Source organism: Taudactylus pleione, unplaced genomic scaffold (assembly GCF_031769625.1).
Source record: "Taudactylus pleione unplaced genomic scaffold, aTauple2 ptg000016l, whole genome shotgun sequence".
Classification (NCBI taxonomy): Eukaryota; Metazoa; Chordata; class Amphibia; order Anura; family Myobatrachidae; genus Taudactylus; species Taudactylus pleione.
This window is the reverse complement of record NW_028284418.1, coordinates 25119801-25142749: the sequence shown is the minus strand read 5'-3', so window position 1 is coordinate 25142749 and position 22949 is coordinate 25119801. Positions and strand designations below refer to the sequence as shown.

At 42.4% G+C, this 22949-nt stretch overlaps 1 protein-coding gene across 1 annotated transcript in view; it reads right to left on the bottom strand.

Moving 5' to 3' along the window:
- Positions 1-22949, bottom strand: part of ANKFN1 (ankyrin repeat and fibronectin type III domain containing 1) — a 583203-nt gene that overhangs the window by 279961 nt on the left and 280293 nt on the right. Inside the window, exon 8 of the mRNA XM_088473339.1 lies at positions 18334-18441. Coding sequence (XP_088329465.1) covers positions 18334-18441 — 108 coding nt within the window. The remainder of the gene's footprint in view (positions 1-18333; positions 18442-22949) is intronic.

Here is a 22949-nt window from a genome sequence, read left to right as displayed (position 1 = left end):
AGTACTAGATACAGATTGTCTGAGGGCAGAAATGTGTGCCTGAACTGTGAGAAGTACTAGATACAGATTGTCTGAGGGCAGAAATGTGTGCCTGCACTGTGAGAAGGACTAGATACAGATTGTCTGAGGGCAGAAATGTGTGCCTGCACTGTGAGAAGGACTAGGCAGAGATTGTCTGAGGGCAGAAATGTGTGCCTGCACTGTGAGAAGTACTAGATACAGATTGTCTGAGGGCAGAAATGTGTGCAGAGGGCAGAAATGTGTGCCTGCACTGTGAGAAGTACTAGGCAGAGATTGTCTGAGGGCAGAAATGTGTGCCTGCACTGTGAGAAGTACTAGATACAGATTGTCTGAGGGCAGAAATGTGTGCCTGCACTGTGAGAAGTACTAGGCAGAGATTGTCTGAGGGCAGAAATGTGTGCCTGCACTGTGAGAAGTACTAGGCAGAGATTGTCTGAGGGCAGAAATGTGTGCCTGCACTGTGAGAAATACTAGGCAGAGATTGTCTGAGGGCAGAAATGTGTGCCTGCACTGTGAGAAGTACTAGATACAGATTGTCTGAGGGCAGAAATGTGTGCCTGCACGTTGAGAAGTACTAGGCAGAGATTGTCTGAGGGCAGAAATGTGTGCCTGCACTGTGAGAAGGACTAGGCAGAGATTGTCTGAGGGCAGAAATGTGTGCCTGCACTGTGAGAAGGACTAGGCAGGGATTGTCTGAGGGCAGAAATGTGTGCCTGCACTGTGAGAAGGACTAGGCAGAGATTGTCTGATGGCAGAAATGTGTGCCTGCACCGGGAGAAGTACTAGATACAGATTGTCTGAGGGGAGAAATGTGTGCCTACACTGCGAGAAGTACTAGATACAGATTGTCTGAGGGCAGAAATGTGTGCCTGCACTGTGAGAAGTACTAGATACAGATTGTCTGAGGGCAGAAATGTGTGCCTGCACAGTGAGAAGTACTAGATACAGATTGTCTGAGGGCAGAAGTGTGTGCCTGCACTGTGAGAAGTACTAGATACAGATTGTCTGAGGGCAGAAATGTGTGCCTGCACTGTGAGAAGTACTAGGCAGAGATTGTCTGAGGGCAGAAATGTGTGCCTGCACTGTGAGAAGTACTAGGCATAGATTGTCTGAGGGCAGAAATGTGTGCCTGCACTGTGAGAAGTACTAGGCAGAGTTTGTCTGAGGGCAGAAATGTGTGCCTGCACTGTGAGAAGTACTAGATACAGATTGTCTGAGGGCAGAAATGTGTGCCTGCACTGTGAGAAGTACTAGATACAGATTGTCTGAGGGCAGAAATGTGTGCCTGCACTGTGAGAAGGACTAGATACAGATTGTCTGACGGCAGAAATGTGTGCCTGCACTGTGAGAAGTACTAGGCAGAGATTGTCTGAGGGCAGAAATGTGTGCCTGCACTGTGAGAAGTACTAGGCAGAGATTGTCTGAGGGCAGAAATGTGTGCCTGGACTGTGAGAAGTACTAGGCAGAGATTGTCTGAGGGCAGAAATGTGTGCCTGCACTGTGAGAAGGACTAGGCAGAGATTGTCTGATGGCAGAAATGTGTGTCTGCACTGTGAGAAGTACTAGATATAGATTGTCTGAGGGCAGAAATGTGTGCCTGCACTGTGAGAAGAACTAGATACAGATTGTCTGAGGGCAGAAATGTGTGCCTGCACTGTGAGAAGTACTAAGCAGAGATTGTCTGAGGGCAGAAATGTGTGCCTGGACTGTGAGAAGTACTAGGCAGAGATTGTCTGAGGGCAGAAATGTGTGCCTGCACTGTGAGAAGGACTAGGCAGAGATTGTCTGAGGGCAGAAATGTGTGCCTGCACTGTGAGAAGTACTAAATACAGATTGTTTGAGGGCAGAAATGTGTGATTGCACTGTGAGAAGTAGTAGATACAGATTGTCTGAGGGCAGAAATGTGTGCCTGCACTGTGAGAAGGACAAGATACAGATTGTCTGATGGCAGAAATGTGTGCCTGCACTGTGAGAAGTACTAGGCAGAGATTGTCTGAGGGCAGAAATGTGTGCCTGCACTGTGAAAAGGACTAGGCAGAGATTGTCTGAGGGCAGAAATGTGTGCCTGCACTGTGAGAAGTACTAGGCAGAGATTGTCTGAGGGCAGAAATGTGTGCCTGCACTGTGAGAAGTACTAGATACAGATTGTCTGAGGGCAGAAATGTGTGCCTGGACTGTGAGGAGTACTAGGCAGACATTGTCTGAGGGCAGAAATGTGTGCCTGCACTGTGAGAAGTACTAGATACAGATTGTCTGAGGGCAGAAATGTGTGCCTGCACTGTGAGAAGTACTAGATACAGATTGTCTGAGGGCAGAAATGTGTGCCTGCACTGTGAGAAGGACTAGATACAGATTGTCTGAGGGCAGAAATGTGTGCCTGCACTGTGAGAAGTACTAGGCAGAGATTGTCTGAGGGCAGAAATGTGTGCCTGCACTGTGAGAAGTACTAGGCAGAGATTGTCTGAGGGCAGAAATGTGTGCCTGCACTGTGAGAAGTACTAGGCAGAGATTGTCTGAGGGCAGAAATGTGTGCCTGCACTGTGAGAAGTACTAGGCAGAGATTGTCTGAGGGCAGAAATGTGTGCCTGCACTGTGAGAAGGACTAGGCAGAGATTGTCTGAGGGCAGAAATGTGTGCCTGCACTGTGATAAGTACTAGGCAGAGATTGCCTGAGGGCAGAAATGTCTGCCTGCACTGTGAGAAGTACTAGATACAGATTGTCTGAGGGGAGAAATGTGTGCCTGCACTGTGAGAAGTACTAGATACAGATTGTCTGAGGGCAGAAATGTGTGCCTGCACTGTGAAAAGTACTAGATACAGATTGTCTGAGGGCAGAAATGTGTGCCTGCACTGTGAGAAGGACTAGGCAGAGATTGTCTGAGGGCAGAAATGTGTGCCTGCACTGTGAGAAGGACTAGGCAGAGATTGTCTGAGGGCAGAAATGTGTGCCTGCACTGTGAGAAGTACTAGGCAGAGATTGTCTGAGGGCAGAAATGTGTGCCTGCACTGTGAGAAGTACTAGGCAGAGATTGTCTGAGGGCAGAAATGTGTGCCTGCACTGTGAGAAGTACTAGGCATAGATTGTCTGAGGGCAGAAATGTGTGCCTGCACTGTGAGAAGGACTAGGCAGAGATTTTCTGAGGGCGGAAATGTGTGCCTGCACTGTGAGAATTACTAGATACAGATTGTCTGAGGGCAGAAATGTGTGCCTGCACTGTGAGAAGTACTAGGCAGAGATTGTCTGAGGGCAGAAATGTGTGCCTGCACTGTGAGAAGTACTAGATACAGATTGTCTGAGGGCAGAAATGTGTGCCTGAACTGTGAGAAGTACTAGATACAGATTGTCTGAGGGCAGAAATGTGTGCCTGCACTGTGAGAAGGACTAGATACAGATTGTCTGAGGGCAGAAATGTGTGCCTGCACTGTGAGAAGGACTAGGCAGAGATTGTCTGAGGGCAGAAATGTGTGCCTGCACTGTGAGAAGTACTAGATACAGATTGTCTGAGGGCAGAAATGTGTGCAGAGGGCAGAAATGTGTGCCTGCACTGTGAGAAGTACTAGGCAGAGATTGTCTGAGGGCAGAAATGTGTGCCTGCACTGTGAGAAGTACTAGATACAGATTGTCTGAGGGCAGAAATGTGTGCCTGCACTGTGAGAAGTACTAGGCAGAGATTGTCTGAGGGCAGAAATGTGTGCCTGCACTGTGAGAAGTACTAGGCAGAGATTGTCTGAGGGCAGAAATGTGTGCCTGCACTGTGAGAAATACTAGGCAGAGATTGTCTGAGGGCAGAAATGTGTGCCTGCACTGTGAGAAGTACTAGATACAGATTGTCTGAGGGCAGAAATGTGTGCCTGCACGTTGAGAAGTACTAGGCAGAGATTGTCTGAGGGCAGAAATGTGTGCCTGCACTGTGAGAAGGACTAGGCAGAGATTGTCTGAGGGCAGAAATGTGTGCCTGCACTGTGAGAAGGACTAGGCAGGGATTGTCTGAGGGCAGAAATGTGTGCCTGCACTGTGAGAAGGACTAGGCAGAGATTGTCTGATGGCAGAAATGTGTGCCTGCACCGGGAGAAGTACTAGATACAGATTGTCTGAGGGGAGAAATGTGTGCCTACACTGCGAGAAGTACTAGATACAGATTGTCTGAGGGCAGAAATGTGTGCCTGCACTGTGAGAAGTACTAGATACAGATTGTCTGAGGGCAGAAATGTGTGCCTGCACAGTGAGAAGTACTAGATACAGATTGTCTGAGGGCAGAAGTGTGTGCCTGCACTGTGAGAAGTACTAGATACAGATTGTCTGAGGGCAGAAATGTGTGCCTGCACTGTGAGAAGTACTAGGCAGAGATTGTCTGAGGGCAGAAATGTGTGCCTGCACTGTGAGAAGTACTAGGCATAGATTGTCTGAGGGCAGAAATGTGTGCCTGCACTGTGAGAAGTACTAGGCAGAGTTTGTCTGAGGGCAGAAATGTGTGCCTGCACTGTGAGAAGTACTAGATACAGATTGTCTGAGGGCAGAAATGTGTGCCTGCACTGTGAGAAGTACTAGATACAGATTGTCTGAGGGCAGAAATGTGTGCCTGCACTGTGAGAAGGACTAGATACAGATTGTCTGACGGCAGAAATGTGTGCCTGCACTGTGAGAAGTACTAGGCAGAGATTGTCTGAGGGCAGAAATGTGTGCCTGCACTGTGAGAAGTACTAGGCAGAGATTGTCTGAGGGCAGAAATGTGTGCCTGGACTGTGAGAAGTACTAGGCAGAGATTGTCTGAGGGCAGAAATGTGTGCCTGCACTGTGAGAAGGACTAGGCAGAGATTGTCTGATGGCAGAAATGTGTGTCTGCACTGTGAGAAGTACTAGATATAGATTGTCTGAGGGCAGAAATGTGTGCCTGCACTGTGAGAAGAACTAGATACAGATTGTCTGAGGGCAGAAATGTGTGCCTGCACTGTGAGAAGTACTAAGCAGAGATTGTCTGAGGGCAGAAATGTGTGCCTGGACTGTGAGAAGTACTAGGCAGAGATTGTCTGAGGGCAGAAATGTGTGCCTGCACTGTGAGAAGGACTAGGCAGAGATTGTCTGAGGGCAGAAATGTGTGCCTGCACTGTGAGAAGTACTAAATACAGATTGTTTGAGGGCAGAAATGTGTGATTGCACTGTGAGAAGTAGTAGATACAGATTGTCTGAGGGCAGAAATGTGTGCCTGCACTGTGAGAAGGACAAGATACAGATTGTCTGATGGCAGAAATGTGTGCCTGCACTGTGAGAAGTACTAGGCAGAGATTGTCTGAGGGCAGAAATGTGTGCCTGCACTGTGAAAAGGACTAGGCAGAGATTGTCTGAGGGCAGAAATGTGTGCCTGCACTGTGAGAAGTACTAGGCAGAGATTGTCTGAGGGCAGAAATGTGTGCCTGCACTGTGAGAAGTACTAGATACAGATTGTCTGAGGGCAGAAATGTGTGCCTGGACTGTGAGGAGTACTAGGCAGAGATTGTCTGAGGGCAGAAATGTGTGCCTGCACTGTGAGAAGTACTAGATACAGATTGTCTGAGGGCAGAAATGTGTGCCTGCACTGTGAGAAGTACTAGATACAGATTGTCTGAGGGCAGAAATGTGTGCCTGCACTGTGAGAAGGACTAGATACAGATTGTCTGAGGGCAGAAATGTGTGCCTGCACTGTGAGAAGTACTAGGCAGAGATTGTCTGAGGGCAGAAATGTGTGCCTGCACTGTGAGAAGTACTAGGCAGAGATTGTCTGAGGGCAGAAATGTGTGCCTGCACTGTGAGAAGTACTAGGCAGAGATTGTCTGAGGGCAGAAATGTGTGCCTGCACTGTGAGAAGTACTAGGCAGAGATTGTCTGAGGGCAGAAATGTGTGCCTGCACTGTGATAAGTACTAGGCAGAGATTGTCTGAGGGCAGAAATGTGTGCCTGCACTGTGAGAAGTACTAGGCAGAGATTGTCTGAGGGCAGAAATGTGTGCCTGCACTGTGAGAAGTACTAGGCATAGATTGTCTGAGGGCAGAAATGTGTGCCTGCACTGTGAGAAGGACTAGGCAGAGATTTTCTGAGGGCGGAAATGTGTGCCTGCACTGTGAGAATTACTAGATACAGATGGTCTGAGGGCAGAAATGTGTGCCTGCACTGTGAGAAGGACTAGGCAGAGATTGTCTGAGGGTAGAAATGTGTGCCTGCACTGTGAGAAGGACTAGGCAGAGATTGTCTGAGGGCAGAAATGTGTGCCTGCACTGTGAGAAGTACTAGATACAGATGGTCTGAGGGCAGAAATGTGTGCCTGCACTGTGAGAAGTACTAGGCAGAGAATAGGTGGACAGCAGAGAATAGGTGGACAGCAGAGAATAGGGCTGGTGGAATTAAAGAAGCTGTGAGCACAGCCGTAACTAGACTTTTTGGTGCCCTTTGCCAGAGAGAGCATTAGTGCCCACCCCATTTTTTAAATAGGGACATAAGATAGTGCACCTGAAATAGGGCCATGGCCTCAAGGGGAAGGGCCAGGGAAGAGATAGGGGAGGCCAGGAGATGCTGGGGATAAAAGAAGAGGAAGCTACAAGTGAGAATGATAATAAAAAGGAACATTGACAGGCCCAAACAGCGCCCCCTGCCCTGCAGTGCCCTGTGCCATGGCACTGGTCGCACCACCCTAGTTACGGCCCTGGCTGTGAGTGTATGCTTTTTATTGCCTTATTGTTGTGCAGCACATGCACACAGCATTGTCTATAGAGACTAGATTATGACTAAAGATGAGGAGAACTAAAGAAGTTTTATAAATAATTTCGGAAATAGGAGAGTCAAGCAGACCGCTGGCATTCATCTTATTAGTTCAGATTTCAATAATCCCCCCTTTCCCCAGACATTAATATGTGTACTATGTTAGATGCAAATGTGTACTATGTTAGATGCAAATGTTGTAATGCAGTATTATTAATATTATAATTGTTTTTAATGGATTGAATTGCACAGAGCTGCACAGAGAATATGTAATCATTCGCTACAATCCATGCCTCATTGGAGTTTGAGATTACAGTCTACATTCCCTACCAAACAGTAGAGCTAATTTTATCAGAAGCCAACTAAACTACCAGTATGTTTTTGCATTGTAGAAAGAAACTGGAGTAACAAAATGAAGCCTAAGCACACACAGAGAGTAACATACAAACTCCACACTGATAGGTCCAGAACAGAATTAAACCATGACCCCATGGCTTACATTCACCTTTCTTATCATGACAAAGTTACCATACTGGTTAGAATGCATTTTAGAGCACTTTATCAAACTCAATTTTATACTCCCTTTTTTGTTTTATTATTATTATTAATCATTTATTATTATTATTATTATTATTATTATTATTATTATTATTACTATTAACAGTTACTTCTTACAGCGCCTGCACAATCCACTGCACTTTACAATTGGGAACACACAGTAATAAAACAAGACAAGGTATAGCAGTTATTAATTTGGATAGGAAGATGAGCAAATTTTTGAACCTCATTCAGCATCTTCACAGACACGTACCTCGACAGCAGAGCTACGTTCTCCTTTAAATCTCCTTTTTTGGCGGATGTCTGTTCATGATAACACTGGCTCCAAAGAGCTTTAACAGTCAAACTTTATTCTTTCGCCATCAAAGTTTCAGCTGAAAGTTGAAGAATGTCTTTCAGCTGCCTGAAAACTAATATGGAGCATTTAGGATAAGACACAGTTTATCCAAGAGTTATGTCTCAACTAATTCTCTCCCTCAGCTGTAATTTAGTCAGAAATACAAATAAACCACATTCCACTTCAAAGAACTATTTTTTTGTGTGCTTAATTATTTTTCCCACCTCGTCCAGTCCCAGATTCATCTTAATTAACTTAAAATGTGATTTATAAACAATTGGCAAAAAAATAAAAATTGCAATATTTGAAATTCTTTCAACTTGCAGCATATTATTCCTTCTAACCACAAAATAAAACCATTTCCTTTTTCTGTCTTAAAGCATGACTTTTTTTATTTAGCCTTTCCCTTAATGACATGTTTAACTAGCACTACTTAAAACAGGGCCCCTAGATAACAAATTTGGAAATAATTTAAAAGGCGGTCAGACCACAATTACACATAAGCAAATTGGCCTTAAATTGCTACACAAACATAACAACCAGAGAGGTATAGCAAACTAATTTATGAAGCCGGCAATAAAAAGACAAAAAGAAAACATTTTCCCTTATTTGACACCTAAATCCAAAATACAGGTTGTTATAACTGCTTACTAATTACATTTAAAAAAATTACAAATATATGTGTTTCGAAACTAAAAATATGTCAGGTAATGATTTAATCAGGGGACAGGTATTTCTCCTTATGGCTATCATAATTGCTGTTCTAAGGCCCACTGGGTGCAGTTTTGAGCTTTAAAGAAATAGTGTCTTATAGTAAGGCAGACAATGAGGCAGCATCATGGGTCATAATAAAGTGTCTACAATGGGACAATTCCAAGACAGGCAGGGCCCTTAGGGAACATGATTTTTTCATGTGGTAGTGGAATGCTGCCAGATACTGTGATGGGCCCTCTCAGGAAGCTTATTTAGGGGTAATATGCACCCCATCATTTTACATACCACTGTCGAATGTCATGCACTTACATGCAAAAACAAAATCATTGCATTGACATATGATGCTCATTACACATCTTTTGCCCTGCATGAGAATTTTAGTAAATGCAAAAAAACAAAAAAAAAACACTTTTACAAAAGTTATGTATGTTTTATATTCTGATCTGTAACCACTTCAGACTTTGAGTAAAGTACTCATGTTTTGTATCTATCATCAGGAAAGGCAGCTGCAATACTATATGTACAGTAGAATGTACATTCTTAGGGGCTTCAGTAGTTTGAATTTAATCACAGACAGAATCGTAGAAAAATCTATTTTTCTTCTACGTTTGATGTAAATAAAAGAGAATACTGAAGAATTCTTACATGCTATGTAGAAGAGGAGGCAGATGGTAAAATGAAAGATGCAGGAGAGGGGGGGTACAAATTGCAAATGCAAAATTTGAGGAGCACTGATAGACAAAGAAAAGAGGAAAATAGAGGGACACAAAGTAGGGGATCCATTTTATCATGGAACATGATGAGAGAGATGTAGATTTGGGCTGGATATCAGGCATACAGACATGGGCAGGTCAGCAGTGCCTAGAGGGCGCCGCTGAGGCCATCTGGTACAAAAATGATAGTGATATCCATATTCTATTCAATGCTGCCATAGGCATACAGCTGTTGGCCAGTATTGCTGGGAACTGAGCATTGATCAGCTATCCCTGTTTCTTGTTTTTTTTTTAACTGACAACCCTGAACATATACTCTAGAATGGCAATGATTTTCACCAAACCAATGGTGCTTTAAAGGTTTAATCCCATCTTACATACTTGGCAACCTCTAAAATGCTGGATAAGAAATACACCGCTTTTAAACATGACACAAAAAAAGTTGCAATATTTGAGTATGGACTAGGGCCTAGGCGCTAGGGTACAGTATCGAAGTGGCCCACTGGGACAGACAGCCATTCGCACTCTACAAAAACAATATTTGAACACCACTAGTTCTGTGCTAGTGGAGATTTGTCTTCATCTTATGCTTATAATCAGTGTGATACAAAAGGTCAACACTAAATTGGTTGACACCAAAAACTTTGACACGACAAAAGTTTGACAGTACAGAAGGTCAACTAGTAGAAAAGGTCAACAGGTTCAAATGGTTGACATGGAAATGGTCGACACATTTTTGACCCTAATCTTCACCCAAACCCTCTCCTTGCTGCCTCCTAGTGCCTATCCCTAACTAATGGGGTAAGTGCTTAATCCTAACCATCCCTCCTAGTGCCTAACCCTAACTCTCCGGTAAGGGCCTATCCACCTCCCTAAACCTAACCCTAAAAAAAAAAAAAAACAATGTGGCAACCATTTCTGTGTGGACCATGTCCATATCGACCTTTTGACCTGTGGACATTCTGTACTGCCAACCTTTTGTCATGTCGACTATCTGATGTTGTCATTCATTGTCAATCATTGTCAACCTTTTCATTCTTGACCTTTTGTATGAAACCCCTCATAATTGTACAGTAGCTTGCACCTGTCTATTGTAGTGTCAGTGAAGAAGTGACTTTTTGAATGGTACTTACCCTAATGTAGAAAAAACACACAAAATGTAGAGATGAGCTAAATTTTCCAAACTGTAGAAAAATGTATTCAATCTGCATTCGGAAGTAAAATATTGCACGTTTTTCCCTGTTCCCACACCTATCTCAATAACCACACCACACACCACTATGATAGATATTGCCTCTATTGGCAATCTGTAAAATCTGCTAAAGCAAATGTACATGTATAGAGCCAAATGGCCATTCTGCAGCATATTAATGTAAAAATGTAATTTGAAGATTGTGCTGAATTTTGCATCTCTGCGAAACAAACCGTTCTGCTGCTAAATAAAATGTGTGTGGAATTTTGACAGAGCGTCATTCATCTCTAGCAACATATACTAAAGACAGTGCCAATGGGGATTGCCCCCACTCAATATGTCAGCAGTCAGAATGCCGACGGCTTTATACCAACACGGTTGTAATGTTACTTAAAGCATTTGACCGTGTCGGCAGTACATCTTTAACTATGATGCTTTACGATAATGGTTAAAGTTATTATGCCAACACAATTAAAAGCTCTAAGCTACATTACAACCATATCAGTATTATGCCATTGGCATTCTCCAATTGGAAATTGACTGTCTACATATTGAATCTAAACGTCCCTACTCTCTCGTGATTCATGACGTAAACATGGGAGATAAAAAGCATTATATAAGCTAATGAAGGTGTTGCTTTAAACAAAGTGTTTAGAAGGTTAAACTTTTTTTTGCACAGCGCACATCTACGGATAACATAGGAGCATGACTGATAGGTAGAGAAGTAGTTGGTGCACTAGTGAATATGTAGAATTTCGGGTTGATCTTACTGTGTACATCATGAATAGATTCCTCTGTGTTTAAAAAAGGTATCCAATTGTGGGATATAATTAGGGCATATTTTATGTTCATAATTGGGATTCTGCTTTCTGATGGAGAAAAGTTAGTAACTAAAGGAAAATAAAATGTTAACAGTCTCTTTGAGTGTTCACTGGCTTAACTTGATGGATTAATGAAAGTCAATGAAGCCAATAACGAGCCAAAGACCCAGCAAAGTATTCATTTCCATATATAGAAGGTATATGTCTCAAGTTGGAAATGTCAAGTAAGTGGACAATTAGCGATGTTAAACCATTTTATTGAGCACAAATGTAAAGTTTCCTCTATAAAATAACCTTTAGCTTCCTGTTTGCATAGTTCATGTAGGTTGTACGTCTGTTTAACGACAGCATCGCTCTATAATGCTGCACAAGTAGGCTCACTCTGAGCAGACGGAAGTGGTTTAAGAGTGTAACACCCTGCAGATTAGAAGAATAACACTAAGTAGACTTTCTTTATTGTACATTTTCTGTGCAATACAAACATTTTGTATGTCCATAGCATATTCATTTAGACGTCAATAAACAAGTATTCCCAGTCAAAGGTAGGTCAATATAGGATACTTCAATGCATGTTACATGAACTTAATATGCACAAATATAGCTAACATTATTTAAAAAGTTCATCATAATAATAATAATAATAAATAAGACATCATTGTGTCACTGATGACATCACATAAAACATTTCAATCATTATTGCTTCATTCAGCACTAACATCACACAACATGCCTAATGATATCAATGATTACAGAGCATGACAGCACATCCAAGGCTATAAAAAATAAATGAGCAAAACCCACAAATGTATTCTTATATATAAACTTCATTGGTCTGTTTGTTTGTTTGTCTGTCCTCCTCCGACATCCGTGCACCGATTGGGATGAAACCAATGCGAGGTGGTCCAATTGGATCCTGGCCAGATTTTACAGGGGTTGAGGTCCCGGTCAGACCTCCCGTTGGTGTACACTGGGCAGAATGGTGGCAGGGCTTGCCGTATTGGATCCGACCTCGATGCGGCTAGTCACTGTAGGGGGGAATCTGTGTGTCAGGGGTTTCTACTCAGAACTCCCCCCCTTCATCCGCTAGTGTGGAGCTGGCCCTTCTCCTCCCTAGAAGAAAGCTGATGCTGTACCTTCACCTGGGAACAGGTGTTGCTGGACACCTGTTCTTGGCAGGGTCACATCGACCCTGTGTGGGGGCCCTTCTTTGTTTGGGGGCCCCGGGATGACCACCCTTGTCGCCCCCCCTTAATCCGGCCCTGACACTAACTAACCATAAAACTAAACTCATATACATATAGAAAACCACATGAAGGGATTTACTCCCCCAGTACCAATCGAACTCTGTTTCTAAATGAATTGGGGTAACATTCCCAATTATGAGCCAAACCCAGCTCTCTTGAGCATATAAAGACTGAACTATTTTGATAAACTTTATATTTTATAATACTATATTTATTATTAAAATAATATTTTTAATAGATAAAACATAACTATGTTGACCTGAACTCATAGACATTCTATTAGGAGTGACACATGCACTTTTCTCATACACTCCTGTCTAAATCTGGCTAGCGTTATGTTAGTACTCCACTTAAAAATACTGGTTTTAAACCAAGTAAAATTCAATAATAATATTTACACATTTGTACAGAAAGAGACAAATGGCTTTGAAAGAAAGTTAATACTTCTAGGAAAACAAACCACATTTTCCTGTTGCCTTTGAGGTTCTCTGACCACGTCTGGGTAGTATACAACGTCTTGCACTTCATAAGCTGTAAAGTACTTTTATCTAATATTTAAGACCAGCCTTTTCATCCCTGATCCCTCAATTTGTTGCTGTGCAATGAAAGTGTAAAATACTTACAGGGGTATTCAATATGAAACGTTAACTTCACTGTCGAAGTTAACGTTTCATATCGGAGTTTTTTTCTGCGTTATGATATCCTCGTATTCAATATAAAATTAACGAAAACGGGAAACTCCGAAGTTGGATTTGCATAAAGTTACAAATTTTTCCTTAAAATAATTGTAAGACCCCCCCTAAAATTGTAAAAACATGGGGGAACACTATGGGTACCCCCGTTTTAGGCTTTAATTGAAAGTCGGTGATTTAAATAGCCGCAGCAGGTGTTTTTTTTCCCGACATTGAAGAAGTGATGCAGAAGAGCATTAGGTTATTTTTTTCGTTTTTTTTAAGAGGTCCCATCAAATTTGGGGTACATGAAAATGGGTACTAGCATATTTTGGTGTCTCTAAAGTAAGTTTTAAAAAATTCTGCATTTGTGCACCTGCCGCTATAAGTCTATTCTAGAAAACACCTGCCGCATACTTGCAGAATAGCCCTTGTTAAACAATTTTTTCCCATTTTTTTTTTTATTACCCCAAAATTTGAATTTATTTTTTGGGGTGTCCCTATTTTTTTTTTTAAACTTTTTTTGACACAGTTCTTTTTTAAATGTCATTCCCAGGGGTGCAGGCTATTTTTTTAAAGCCTGCACCCCTAAACTCCAATTCTGCACTTTTTTTCGACACTTATTCAATGGTGAAAAGTTATCCCCGTTTTTTATCAAAGACTTTTCAAAACTGCGATAAGTCTTTGAAATTGAATATGGTGTAAAAGTAAAACCTGCGATAATGACGTCATACCTCCGATATTAACGCAAAAAATGATGTTATTGCACCCATATTGAATACCCCTGATAGAGTGAAAAAACAGTGCTGAGTTTTAAAATGATTAAGTATTTTTCCTGGAAAAGTGTTCTTCTCTTTGGTCACTGGTACAGCAGAAGCATTTGTACAACAGAAGATATATGCCTCTAACTAGTTATTTTAACAATCAGATTCACCCCACAGAACCAGAAAATGAGTACTTAGGGCCGTATTAAAAGTTTTCGCCGATGATGTCATTTCACCTGTCGGAAACTTTCCGCCGTTTTCAATTGCAAAGACTTTTTGCCAGTGCGAAAAGTCTGCGCCTTGTAACAAGCGGAAACGATTCGCCTCTGAATGGAGGCAGCAAAAAGTGCAGAATTAGGGGTTTGAGGTGCAAAGTTGAGGGAACAAACCTACAGCATTGGGACAGTCCCCCAAAGGTAAATTGCGTCAAGAAAAAAAAAAGTACTTTAGATCACCCCCAAAAAAGTACATTCGTTTCGGGGGTGAAGAAAAAGCAAAGTTGGGGGGCAAACTTAAAAAGTAGCGAAATAGACTCCAGGGTGTCCCCCAAGTATGCCCCATGTGTTTTTAGGATTGCAGGTGTTTGCTGAAGGTAAGTTTTTTACGTTTTTTAAAAACTCACTTTAGCATTTTTTAACAATGCTTGCACCCATTTTCATGTATCCCAGATTTCCTGGGACTGCTTATTTTTGCAAAAAAAACCTGCTAAATGCTATTTTTCACTACTTGTGCTAAGACGCTAAATAGCACCATTTGATAGCATTTAAGCACCCCAAATACCTTCAGCAGGGTTATTCAGGGGTATCCATAGTGATCCCCCATGTCAGTGCATCTTTGGTGGGTGTCAGGATGATTTCCCCAAATCTGACAGGACTTTTTGCCAATTTCAGTTTCGTCGGGATGCGTTCTCGCATCCTTTGCAATTGAATAGGGTGAAAAGCGGTGATGAGCACGATACTTTTCCGGAGGTAAAACAATCGATGACAGCTAAAACTCCAGCATGCGAAAAGTCCGGGACTTTTCGCCAGCAATTGAACACGGCCCCTAACCTTAAGCACACTGATAGATAATAGGTGGTATTGTTACAATGAACAATTGATCTTGCGTCCAACACTAAATCATCCCATAAGTGTAAAAGTCTGTACATATTTTTTTTTCAATTTGCTCAATTAAGATTTCTTATACAAAGATTTCCTCGACTAATGGGCCAATTCATCAACGGGAGCCACGTGGCCCTCTATAATTAAGTATCCAACTTGTTGCAAGTTGCGGCTGTGGATACTTAATTACCGGAGTAATTCAGTATTGCTTCGGTGTGGGGACAGCTGCTCCGAAAAGCACTGCCGAGCCAGCCTTGTGTCCATGCATGACCTGATGATGGTGTTAGCTCCTGTGATTAAAGTCTGAAAATTTTAGCTTTCAGAGTTTGCTATACACTTGGCAGCCCCAAATAATGACTGGGCCTGTTATTGAAAATCTTTGGAAACTAGCATTTCAGCATGTGTATCGGGCTTATAAGGGATCATGAATAGATCCCTAAGAGAAAAAGAAGCTGTATAATGAATTAGTTAAACTAGTTTACTGTGCGCTGTACATTTTAATGTCATGGGTACTTGTTCTGTGAATGTTAGTGTCCAGGATAAATGTGCTGTGAATGTGAGTGTTCAGGTTAGATGTGCTGTAAATGTGAGTGACTAAGATAGATATGTTATGAATGTGATTGTCCAGGTTAGATGTGCTGTAAATGTGAGTGTCCTGGTTAGATGTGCTGTGAATGTGAGTGTCCAGGTTAGATGTGCTGTGAATGTGAGTCTCCAGATGTGATGTGCTGTGAATGTGAGTATTGAGGTTAGACGTGCTGTGAATGTGAGTATTGAGGTTAGACGTGCTGTGAATGTGAGTGTCCAGGTTAGATGTGCTGTAAATGTGAGTGTCTAAGATAGATATGCTATGAATGTGAGTGTCCAGGTTAAACGTGCTGTGAATGTGAGTCTCTAGATTTGATGTGCTCTGAATGTGAGTTTTGAAGTTAGACGTGCTGTGAATGTGAGTGTCCAGGTTAGATGTGCTGTGAATGTGAGTGTCCAGGTTAGATGTGCTGTGAATGTGAGTGTCCAGGTTAGATGTGCTGTGAATGTGAGTCTCCAGATGTGATGTGCTGTGAATGTGAGTATTGAGGTTAGACGTGCTGTGAATGTGAGTTTTGAGTTTAGATGCACTGTGAATGTCAGTTTTGAGTGTAGCTGTGCTGCAAATGTGAGTGTCCAGGTTAGATGTGTACTTCTGTGAGTGGGTTTCCAGTGTAACTGTGCCCAATTATTATATATGTAATATTAATTACCTGTTTTTTTCACTTTCTTACCTTAGTTGCACTTCTATATTGATTTTAATATTTAATTTATTAGGATTCTATTTAAATTATTGGTTTTAATATTAATTATAAAGTTTAGAGCTTTTTATTTTATTGGCCCTAGTGCACCACACATAATAGTTTCAGTTCTCCTTAAATTCAAGAGAAAATAGAAATGCTATTATCATAGAACTGCCATTACAGGTTCAGTCTGTATTATCATCTTACCAGAAATAAACCCCATAAACATCACTAGTTTTTGCCTAGAATATCAATGAATAATAATTGTCATACATTAATTTAATGCAGTGACTGAGTAAACTATTAACTCTTAATGATTATTTTATTCTTACTCCATAAGGAATAATAATGGTATAGAAAACTTTTCATATAATTGCAGGTCATCCAAGTACAGGAATCTTGTACTTGAATGACCTGCAATTATCAAAATACAACTTTATATTCACCACGGTGACATGAATAAATGTTCTGAGGTCTGATGACTGTGTGGAATTTGTATTTAAAAGGTTAGTCGTCAATGTATGTATAATGCCACTGTAACAATAGTCATGTATGATGCAGTGGTGGCAAGTATCATTGATTTTCTATGACATTCTGTATGATGCAAAAGTGACAGAAGGTACACTAATGTATAACAGCCAGCATGAGAATGTACAATGTAAAAAGTTATACTAAAGGAAATATATTACAGTTTAGTGAAAAGTGCAGATACAATAGCTTTTAACTGTTTAATGTCAAATACAGTCAAATAGATATTGGAGAAGAGAGGTCTATGCTAATGGGGCAACACAGTGGGAAAGTAGTTAGCATTGCTTTTAATTCCAACTAGGGCCATATATGTGTGGAGTTTATATGTTCTTCACATGCTTGAATTGGTTTCCTCCAGGTGCTCTGGCTTCCTCCCACATTCCATATACAAATTGTTAGTTTAATTGGCACTTGCATAATCAAGTCCTAGTGTGTGTCAGTGTGATAGGGAATATAGATTACAAGCTCCACTGGGACAGGGACTGATGTGAATGATTGATGATGAAATATTCTCTGTGAAACGCTGTGTAATATTTATGCACCATATAAATAACTGCTAATAAATACTATAAGTAGGAAAATCCCACCATTAGTGATAGGATTTTCCTAAATACCACTGCTCATGTCATCTATTATTAAATTCTATTGTGCAACCTTTACAGAAAACTAATTACCACATTTCTTTCTTTAGTGCTGAAATATATCATTGCTGTATAAGCTATTGAAGATAGTCTTGGATGCTCTTCTGTCGTGAGAAAATACATTGGACTCACTTTTGTTTTTAATGAAACAAAAAACTCACTGGGGGTGATTCATTTGTCGCGTGGGAGGTGATAATTAATAAGCGCCCAATGTTGCAATTCAATTGTTCTGGGAGCTCATTAATTATCGCCCTCTTCACGCCCTATTAGAATGGGTTTAGCAGTGTAAAATGGCTAAACTGTCTAAAGTCCTGGTTAGGGCACAGATTGCCCTAACTACGGGTTTCTTGCACATTTTTACTCGCACCCTCCTGATACTTAGGGGTGACTCAAGATACTTCAGGGTTATTTACTAAGTATCAGGATGTACAATTCTGACACATTTGTTCATGTTCATGTCTGATAATTAAAAGGGCAGTGCTTTTACTAGAGATTTATTGCTAGTAAAAGCACTGCACATTTAAATATGGGACACGAACATAAACAAAAGTTTTACAACCAGACACTTCTTACCAGGGGCATTTCAAGAGAGGAGGGGGCCAGTGTGCAGTCTCCGTCACGGGCCTCCTCCTCTCAGTAAGGCAGCCGGCAGCTCACTGAGCGCAGCGCGGCCAGTGCTGCACTGATAGACTATGGGCACTAGAGTGTGCCCAGAGTCTATAGCGCATGCACAGGTCACAGGGAAAATGGCCACGGCAGCCATTTTCCCAGTACTGCACATGCGCAAAATGATGGGAAAATGGTCATGGCGGCCATTTTCCAGGTGTTTTTACAGAGCTGACACTGGTGCTGACGTGGGACTCCGGAGAGGTAAGTATAATATGGATGCAAGATGTGCATTGCGGCCCCCCTGGACCCAGGGGCCCATGTGCACCGCACACCCTGCACCCATTATAAATACCCCTCTGCTTCTAAAAAAAACCCCTTCTACAGCCAAATCAAAAAAGGGTCATTGTTATTAGTCATACCTCGACAGCTGTAATGCTGATGAACAGCACGGACCTGCTGGTGGAGACGTTCTAATGCTTCAATCTGACCCTTTTGCCTGAAACCTCGTCCGTCATAGTCTTTCCAGCCTGTTAAACAAACACAGAAAACTTGATCCATGAGACAAGATGACATTAATGACAAACAAACTGCAAGAACAACAAATATTTTAGAAACACATAGTATTTTAACATTTGTACTCACTCTAATATTGTTTATTGGTCACAATTTTACTTTTGTCTCTTAAAAATTATATAAGAACTGTTCGATTTTCCCAGAAAGTGTATCCGGGCCCGGGCTCGGGTCATCCCACCAAGTTCGAATACCATAACGAGGCAAAACGTCACCCTCCCTGCATCGGATCTTGTATGTTTTGGATTGCATATAAAAGTCCGCCCCTTGTGATTGGGCGCCATTTCGTAGAGTGGAGGGAGAGGATGTGGGACTCTGGGCTGTGTACGAAAAGTGCCATTAGGATAATGCCAATTTCACACAGGAGAGTGGAGGGAGAAGGTGTAGGACTGTTGGTCGACAGTTACAATGGCGACATTTATGTCAACATGAAAATGCTCACATTATAAATTATTTGAAAAAGCCTCAGCTAAAGAGGCGAAACTAGTCAGAGGAATGATTGACGGCACCCCTATTGTGCAACAAGTGACCTTGGAGATTCTCACTAGTACCAAGTGGACTAGATATCTTGCAGTCATATTACAACAAGATGGACTTTGTAAACTGCTCCGTCATTTGAATTACGGCCTCTACAGCTGATAAGCACGGGACACAGATAGACTGCTGGTGCAGCGTGGCCCGGATCTGGCTGCCACTGAAAGACATATTGGAGACTAAATCCATCTTCTGGCATAATTTGTCCAGGATACATTGACTACAGTTGTCCGTAGGTACTATGGGCTTTATTCAGAGGCGGCCGTATGGTCTACGACTGCACGGCCGCCTCGATGTTTGTCTAGTGCGCATGCGCACGAGGGAGCCGGCTCCTTCGTGCGCATGCGTGAGACCCGCTACGACCGACGGCGCCGGTCATAGCGGGTCTTTTTCCAAAGGGGGCGAGCTGTCGATGTTGATTGACAGCTCGCCCCGTTTGGAAGGCGGGCCGGGGGTGGCAGCCCAAACGGAGGCGTTCCCATGGGAACGCCTGCCGTTTGGGAGAGGCCTCACTGACATCACTAGTCGTAAGCCCCGATGGTCGCGATTGTCAATGACCATCGCGACCATCACCCTAGCGGTCGTTAGAGCTGTGGGTGTTAACCCACAGCCTAACGACCGAAACAGAGGCGGCCGGTCAGGATGCAAGCGGCCGCCCAGTTTCTGAGCGACCGCTTGCATCCTCCGACCGCCTCTGAATGAGGGCCTATGTGTCACCATTCTTTGTGGCTTAACATCCTGTTCTATTTACAGTATATGATACATATGGAAAGTATTGCAGTATTTTACTAAATTGGACCCAACATCACCATATTGAAATCCTTTTAGGGGATTTTTCAGAGGAATATGCATTATATTGTTTTATAAATAACTAATTACTGATATACAACAAATTATATATTATTGTATGTTATTGCTTATATATACATTGATGGTTTTTATGCGATTAAATACAAATATATATTTTTTAATGTACAAAGACGTGATTCATTTTCTGCTACCTCACAATTTACAATCAGATTATTATTGGCGCAGTTCCCTCCCTTTTTCTTATATTATATATTAATTGTTAAAATATCGACAGGCAACATGTGGATATTTCCAAAATGTCGAAATGTAAACTTTTGTTATTGTCAGAGTGTCGACATTAGGGTTAGGCAGTGAGCAGGACTGTTATGGCTAAGGACTAGGGTGTGGTTAGCGATAGGCTGTGGTGGGGGGAGGGTTAGGGATAGGCACTAGAGGGAGGATTAGGGTACGGGGTAGGGATTAGGGTTAGGAATAGGTGAAGAATACTCACCAGAATGCTGGAGCACCTGACATATGACCTGGAAGTGACAGTCACATGACCGACAGGACCCAGAAGCTGCGATGGAGTCGCTGCAGCTGTCAGGAGTAGGTAAGCGATTGCTGTGCCTTCAGGGATGATATGTCAACATTCCAACATGTGGACATTTCATCAGAGTCTACATGATGAATCTCAACAATGTCAACTCCTGAGCATGCCTGGTCTACTGCATGCAAGTGCAGCGGCAGGGGTGCCAAGAGAGGGGGGTGTGGGTACTAATTACCCAGGCTTGTTGGATGGGTTGATGCCACCCCCCTCCCTTTTACCTGCCAGCAGCCCAGCCCACGTTGCTGTGGGCTGGGCTGCAGTTGGAGACTAGGAAGACTGCTGCTGCCGCTTAACAGCGGCAGTCTCCTCTCCTCTGCCTGTGGTTGGGAGCAATCATGCTGATTGCCCCCCCCAGATTTGCTTACACCAGGCCAAGGTGCTCACAGCGCCCCACTCCCCAGTGCACAGTGCCACTTCGCGGTGCTGCAAATATGGGTCATTGCTACATCCTACGCGATTAGATCATGTCCCCTCATCAGTAATGGTGCTCTTAACAGCCCTGTGCAACGGCCATGGTTTTCTATGGCAGCATCTGCCTGAGAGTGTCCAACTGTTAGCCAATCAGCAATTCACCATTGTCTAGTGCAATGACCCACTTGGGAACTCTCAGATGTCGGGTAGTTCTGTACAAAGTGTATAGCATGTCTGTCGGCTTGGGTGTTTGCATTTTTTGCTTTGCCAATTCCCTGGATTTATGTATGTACAAGGGGACCAAGTACATCCAAGGAAAAGGTAAGTATGAAGTGTGAGTATGAGTGTGTGTAATAAAGTGTTACATCATTTGGTGTGTGTCCTGTGGTTTTGTAATATTTCCTGTACAGTGGAACTAAATGTGCCAGTGGGCCCTTACTATCTGGGCATGTGCCTTGCATGCCGGGGCAGGCTTGTTGGGACCTGTGGTTCCAATTTAAAGAACAACATTAAATGTATCTTTTACACCATTACCCTCACACACACCACCACTGGGGAGACCCCATTTTATATTTTTATTTTTGGGGTGCCCACTTTCTGCAGATTTCCAACCCTGAGGCTGATTTTACATTATTGCAGGGGGACCCCACATTGTGTGTCTCCCTGCTATAGTGTAAGCAGTCTGGTGCTGCTTTAGTGGACCCTCGTCCACCTGATTTTTCTGAACCCGGTGGGTTCCGTGGTCTGAGGATGGTCATACTTTTGGGAGAGTTAGACCCCACACACTATTTTTTTTAAATAAAATTACCCCTTTATTTAAACCTTTAAACAGCAAAGCCTGCACAGATCATACTGATCAGTGCAGTACTTTGAATCTGTTGCTGACCTACAGCGGAGTCAAAGCACAGGACAAATGGTCTGATCTTGCACATTGCAGAAATTGTTGAGTATCACCATTGAATGTATATAGTCAGTCAAATAGGCTGATTAGTATATTTGGGTTCCAGCAATTTCGTTTAGAAGTCAAACATGATTCTTAGTAGATTTACCCCCTAGTCTGTGTCTGGATATATTCTGTCTGACAAAAGTTAACACATTGTTGTGATATGGCCAGTGTTTTTTTAACCAATTATATGTTTAGAGGTGGGTTTTGTGGGTGTAGTTTTGGGTGTTATACTAGTTTTGTCTCTGGCTAGGGGAGGTCTATTGTCTTTGGACATTACTGCCCTCCCACCATGTTATTTTGTGGTATGTTGGATTTGATTGTGGGAAAAAAACAGTAGCAGTGGCTGTCTAGCTATTAGTTCATGATGTGCTTTCCCCACCAATACATGGGTTAGGCTGATTCTACCCTACCCACAAGGTGCAGTGTAAAAGGCATCTTCTGATGGGTATTGGGGACTGTACGTCATCTCTGGGTGGCGTACAGTATCACTCACAATTCCTTAAAAAAATTTTTTTTTCAGAACTTCAAGAATTCATAATTTCTACATCCCTTTACTAAAGTATGGGGACTTTGGAAATTATCGTGGGAGAATTGTAACTAAAGTATGGGGACATGTGGAAATTATCGTGGGAGAATTGTAACCAGGAGATATCAGTGATATCAGTGATATCTCCTATGTTACAATAATGATGAAAAGCCCAGAACCTTAATTTTTACAAAAGTAGGGGAAAATTTAAATTTTCACCCACTTTTGTAGAAATTAAGGGTTTATGACTAGACCCCTAATTCCCTTCCTCCACTATTAGACCTTATTTCCATCACAGTTCACTCTTCTCTTTAATCCTTCCCTTTATAAAGAAAACTCTTCTTTCTTGTTCTTCTCCTTGCACTTTCCTTATTACCAGTGATCCTTGTATTTTGTCTCCTTGTCTCCCACAGCAAACCTGACATTGTTTGCTTGCCCATATGAGGGGATACAGGATCATCGAAAGCTGTTGTGCCTTCCCTCTGTGACTCATTGCTGCCTGCTCCTAAAATGAGTTGCAGTACTCTTCCATCTGTTCTCATCACTCTCTGGGCCTGATTCAGAGATGTTGAGGGGTCTGCATCTCCACAGGACACATTATGCGCATGTGCTTTTGGAGCAGTGAAACTAGTGCACCTGTGTGAATTAGAGT